Here is a 6085-nt window from a genome sequence, read left to right on the forward strand (position 1 = left end):
TAGATGGATAGATATGTGAATAGATAGATAAAATGTTGCTGGTATTTCTTCACAGCTGTATAATGGAAAAGGTCCATTTCTTTGTTGAGTTTCATATACCACATCCTCTTCAGCTCCCTACCCCCCACCTCTCTCTCATACATACGCACATATTCTTTGCTAGAAATACAGCAAATATATCAAATCACATCCAAGACCCTCAGAACTTATCTGCTGTAAGTGTCAGTGGTAATATCCTATCTCACTCACCCACTTTTTAACACAAGCAATAAGACACTACTCTGTGGCTGGGCAGTAGTGTGATCCTGAATGCACAGGGTACCATGCACTTTGCTGGTGAGTCACTGTCTGTGGCTAGAAAGTCTTCTTTTTATATGTGCATATGTAATAGCAGCATAAATGCAAGCCCATATTTTGGAATATTTTGTGCTTTAGGTGTTTTAATCTCTTAGGAAAGTGTATGATACTCAGATACAGCCCTCCTTAGCTGTACAGTCCTATGGAAATCAGTATGTTCATTTGTAGGAGTTATTTTTGGCTTACTGTCTGTCCTCATTTGCTGTATCAGGATCAGGATCTGTTTCCAGGGTTCAGATGAATGCATTAGATGCCCTAATAATACCAATGTGAATGTGTATTTTGCCCCATGTCCCTGTGAGTCCATATAGGTCTGAAAATGTGTCTTAATAGGTGTTATCACCTCGTGTTAAGGGTGCACTAGATATCTCTTGTACTGGGATATTCTAGATTCTATTGGAAGTACTTGTTCTCTGTGAATGCTGGAGGTTTCCACGCAATGTTTTATGTATTGGATTGAGTCAGGCCTAAAGTACCTCTGTAAGAGGTGCCTCTGTTAGAGGTAGCTAAAGGTCCAGAGGTAGTGCTCTGCCTTCTCTGTGTTTGAGTGCACTTTCGTGGTTTGTAGGATGACCTCCTCTTTAGTTGTGAAAGAAAGGTATCTGAATGTAATTTAAAAAATAGGAAATATTAACTGTGTCTCTTCCCTGCCAGTTGTTGGATTGGCCACACATGATACAAACTTCCACTGAACAGTTCCACCCCATTCCTCCTATTGTCATTCAAGTTTATTCATTCCTTTATTGATGAGAGAATCATAGATATAGGCAAAGTAACTTTGATTATATAATTAGACTTCATTGCCATCTAACTCAGACTTGCAGTGAGGTGGAGTTAAAGTTGTTTACCCATTCTTCATAAATCCAGACTTTTGAACACTTAGCCATGCAGCTTTTGAATTATATTGGCCTTCTATCATGTACATACTACTCAGCTCTTTCCCAAGAATAAACAAAAGGGGTGGAATGGTAAAGCAAAACCTACATTCTGTTTTCAACACTTATCAACTGCTAGATGACAAAGAATTTCCTTCTTGGTGCCAGCAGGAAAAAAAGAAGTGGTTGGGGTGGTGGTATGGTGGTGAGAGGATATAAACAAGGTGGCGAGAGTATGAAAGTGAAACAGGACTTGTAGGGAGAAGCAATGTCTTCCATCATATCAACCTTAGGAAGAAAAGGACATATCTTCAGGTCAGGTGCCCTGACCCTTCTGCAGGTTAAACTTCAGCCTTGATCCTGTGGATACCACCAAAAGCGAAGCCCTTCCTGCCCTCTCTCTGAATGCAAGCGGGCTCTCTTTTGTTTCAGGGGTGGTAGAAATGTAACAACCCACAAGATTTTCTTACTTCCAAATCTGAACTGTTCCCACACATCTCCACATTGCACACTTCTGTGCTCACAACACTGGGGTCTCACTGGCTTCTCACTTGGGCATCCCATGGTTGGGATCTTGAGACCCCGGGCTAGTAAGTGCTTCTTGATCCACAACAACTTCACTGCATGGATCTTGCTTGAGCATTATCTCAGCCCATGCCCCGACACGTGTGCATGGCCCCCAGAGGGGGAAGTGAGACCAGGGGGAATGTGGGGTTCACACCTACTTATCCCACAACCAGTGTGCTTGAATCAACTGCCAGTGACTGCATCCACCATATTTCACAGTCAGGTATTGCAGAGCACTCTCTTCCCTAAAACATGCATTCCTCACTGTCAAGAAGGAAATAATATGGTTATCTTTTTATTAACTAAGTCCTCACAAATGCTGGTAGCATGAAGGCTTGCTGGATAGCAGGATTTATAATATTGCTCAGGCAATTGCCATCAAACTCTACACAGTGCCAGATATCGACCCTAAGAAACAAGCCTGTCCCAAAGGAAACCAGCTCCAAAGTTGGTGGAGTTATTTCAGCCCCAAAAGATTCAGGACTTGGAAACTGTGCATTGAACTACCAAACCAATGTGTGCTCCTTTGGGACGTGGCAAGCGTGCCACTTGGTAGAAAGTGGAATTAGCAGCGTCTCTGACAGGTTTTCTGCATGGAGCTTTTCAATTGGTCAAGACCACACTTAATTAAACTGCTGTGCAAAGTGTCAGCCATAAAAATAGGATGGGGGGAGGGTAAAGCGAGTAACAATGGATGATGCAGCCACCAGAGTCAATGGCAATATTCAAATTATAGGTAAAATTAACCTCTCGTGGAAAACAAGAAAAGGATTTAACAAATGGGATGGTGTACAGGTCTCACTTTACTCAGGTAATAACCTGTCTGCCATTGAGTCTGTATCTGTTCTGTGTTTCAGATGAAAAGATTTGGCAGTGAAGCCTTATATGAAAAGGTATGGTTGAGGTTTTCTAAAGTAGGGAAAGGGCTTAAGATTTTTCCTTGGTTTCAGTAGAATTAGACCTGGCCAGAGAGGGATTAAAGCTGAATTTAAACAAGAGCAAGAAAATCCAGTGCATTCAGGTAGGATGAAACATGTACATTTGGGTGGCAAAGTCAGACATATCAAAGAGCAAGGCAGCAAAACAGGTGCTTGCAAGCATCAGATTGGATTGTACAGCCTGAACTTTGAAATGTATGACCAGATGCCAGTCAAGATGTGACTGGGAAAAAGTGACAGCAAGGGTCCTCTGTCTCCTCTGCATTTCGGGCAGGGCAGGCAGCTGAGAGTGGCTGGAGCAAGGGAGCTGTGGGGGAAGGACTGCAGTCCAGTCTCCCTAGGAAGAGGCAGATAACCTGTTGAAGCTTTCCCATGCACGACTTGAGAAGCCTGTGCAATCCTTATTCATAAGGGCACCACATCTCTGTCTTACAGAAAGACCAACGGGAAAAATAATTAGGAAAAAACAGCTTTTATTTGATACTTTTATTTATATGCAAAACAGCTCACCATTCATGAGAGATATGAAAAACGCATCAGATAGAAACCAGATTTATCTATTTTCACTACAAAATATTGCATTATATAAAGCAACAGAGACACACAAAAAAACCCTGAAAAAGACTAAAATCTTTGGATAGCAGATGTGTTTTTTCTTTTTCTCTTTTGTCCCTAGAATGCGCTTCTTGTTTTAAGAGATTCACAGCAAAGAACATGAAACATTTTCAGGTTATAGATTTTTTTTTTTTGGTTGTCACAAAGGAAAGCAGTCCTGGATTTACTTTTCTTTCTTTTTTTTTTTCTTTTTTTTTTTAGGAAAAAATGTCCTTTCCTAAAAATATACCACACACATACACGCCCACGCTCACTCCCACACACATGCATGTATACACACACACACATATACACTCACAAAGAAACTACTTCCCTTATAAGCGATTTGCAAAGTACTTTTCAGACAGAACTATAGATCAGAATAACAACAAATCTTTTAAAAAAACTCTTCTAGTTAAGTGCTAGTGGTTGTCAATCCCACACAAGAAAAGAAAGAAAAAAGGTCAAGAACAAATGCCTTGATATATATAAAATATACTTATAAACAGGAGGGGAGGGGAGGTTCGTGGTACACAAGTGCAATATAATTGGAGGGAAAAAAATAAATTAAAAAAGAAAAGAAGATGACCACTGTATTGATCCCAACAAACACTCATAAAGTCAAACATAATATTCCACAGAAGAAAGTGTAAACACCCGACTATAGAAACCAATTGGCACGAAGTATCCAAAGTAAAATTGCCACCACTCTGAAAAATAAATAAATCTTGAAAAAAATAAATTGTCAACTCCTTCTACCATAAATAAAAAATAGTTATTTTTAACTGCACCCATGGGTCACACGTTTAAGGTCACAAGTAGATGTTTTTGGATATATATAAAGGGGCACTTGACAGCCTGAAGAAACAATCCGGTTTTACACTTCTCTTCGAAAAGCGGGCTTTCGGCCGGGCGGGAGCCCCCCCGAGGAGGGAGGGCAGGCAGTGGGGACCCCCCCGCCCCGCCGCCCGCCCCGGGGAAGGCGCTGCCCGCCGCGGCCGGAGCCGGGGCGGCGGGCGGGGGGTGTCCCGGGGCTCCGGGGGCCCGCCGGGCGCTACACGTCCAGCACGTGGTTGAGATAGGAGATGTAGCAGATGGCGAGGCGCAGGATCTCGATCTTGGAGAGCTTCTTGTCGGGGGGCAGGGTGGGCAGCAGCTTGCGCAGCTCGGCGAAGGCCAGGTTGAAGGCCTCCACGCGGATCCGCTCACGCGTGGCGTGGGCCGAGCGGTACTTGGCCGTGGCGCGGCGCCGCCGCCGCTTCTCCTCCCGGCTCAGCGGCGGAGGGTGCAGCCCCGGCCGGCCCCCGCCCCGGCCCTCCCCGCCGCCACCCCCGCCGCCGCCCCGGCCCTCGCCGCCACCGCCCTCGGCGGGCTCCGGGTCGGACACGCAGCAGCTGAGAGCCTGGGCGTCCGCGCCGCCCAGGGACTCCGGGTCGGAGGGCGCCGAGGAGGGGTGGTCAGAGTCGGCGGCTTGGTCCGGGCTAAGCATCATCTTGGAGGGGGCGGAGGAGCCTTCCCGGGACAGAGAAAGCGGAGAGAGCGGGTCAGGATACCGGGGATACAGGGGCAAGCACGGGGCAGGGGCACGGGCACGGGCACAAGGGACATGCCGGTCCCCGCGCCTTGCCCCCGGCGCCGGTACCGCCTTAGGGAGAGCCGGGCCGGCAGCGGGAGGGCGGGTCGCGGCTCCTTCAAGGAGTACTAATGGGAGGAATAGCGGGGTAAACGATGCCCCCTCATTTAACCATTCCCTTTCTAGAGTCTGACGGCAGCTTCAGCGGAATATACTCCCTGCCGTTATTCCGGGCGCTTGCTTGGGTGTAGGAACAGGCCCGGAGAGCAATAATAGAATATATATTTTTTTCAAACAAGCTAATATCCAGTGGCTCAATATTGTGTCCATTTCCCGTCCCCCACCCCGAATTTTAAGAGTCTTTCCTGGCCTACCAATTTCTGCTTAACCATTTCTCTTTCGATAACACTCTACGGGATCCAGGCTACAGACATGATGCTTTTAAATACACAGATCAAGGTTCCTCATGCATAACAAGGCCAGTGGGGAGATTTATTTCCCCAGTCCCTACGGGATCTGATGTATTTGCTGGGCTGTCCCCTCCGCTCTTTTCTTTGGACTCCTGTTTTCTTTTTTTTTTACTTTTCCTGCTGCTAATTGTGCATATAGCGATTTACCAGTTACCAAATGGGGATGGTGGGAGAGTCTCGTTTTTCTAAGCGTGGGATTCAAAAAGAAAGAAAACCCCAAAGCTGCGGCAGAACTTTTCCATCCTTTTAAATTTTCCCTCCTCTCCCCTCCCTGCGCGAAAAGGGGGGGAGGCTAAATAAATAAATAAATAAACGCGAACGTGCCTTTCAAAAGAAAATTGAATCGTATCTTCTTGCGGCCTCACAGAGCACCATCTGTCATGTAGACAGCAATACAAATCCGAGCGCGTCCGTGGACATGCCGGCATGTAATAAAACAATACATCAGGCAACTAGTGAATAACCTTGGACACAAATGTGTGTGTGCGTGTGTATGTGTGTGTGTGTGTTTACGGCTGGGGTGTCGAGTGAGGTGGGGAGCGAGACCGAGGGAGGAGGGAACATCGCGTCCTCCCTTCTCCCGAATTCAGACTGACAAGTATTTCCACATAAAGTTTCCATGGAAAGTCCCACTCGGGCAGCAGACCCGGTTGGGGAAAATATTATAATAATAATAATAATAATAATAATAATAATAATAATAATAATAAT

At 45.8% G+C, this 6085-nt stretch overlaps 1 protein-coding gene across 1 annotated transcript in view; it reads right to left on the reverse strand.

Annotated features, from left to right (window-relative positions):
* Positions 1-3213: 3213 nt before the first annotated feature.
* The window catches only part of NHLH2 (nescient helix-loop-helix 2), a 4887-nt gene continuing 2015 nt past the window's right edge, over positions 3214-6085 (reverse strand). Inside the window, exon 2 of the mRNA XM_027653702.1 lies at positions 3214-4843. Coding sequence (XP_027509503.1) covers positions 4386-4823 — 438 coding nt within the window. The 5' untranslated portion in view covers positions 4824-4843 and the 3' untranslated portion in view covers positions 3214-4385. The remainder of the gene's footprint in view (positions 4844-6085) is intronic.

This window comes from Corapipo altera, unplaced genomic scaffold (genome assembly GCF_003945725.1).
Source record: "Corapipo altera isolate COAL_440 unplaced genomic scaffold, ASM394572v1 61, whole genome shotgun sequence".
NCBI lineage: Eukaryota > Metazoa > Chordata > Aves > Passeriformes > Pipridae > Corapipo > Corapipo altera.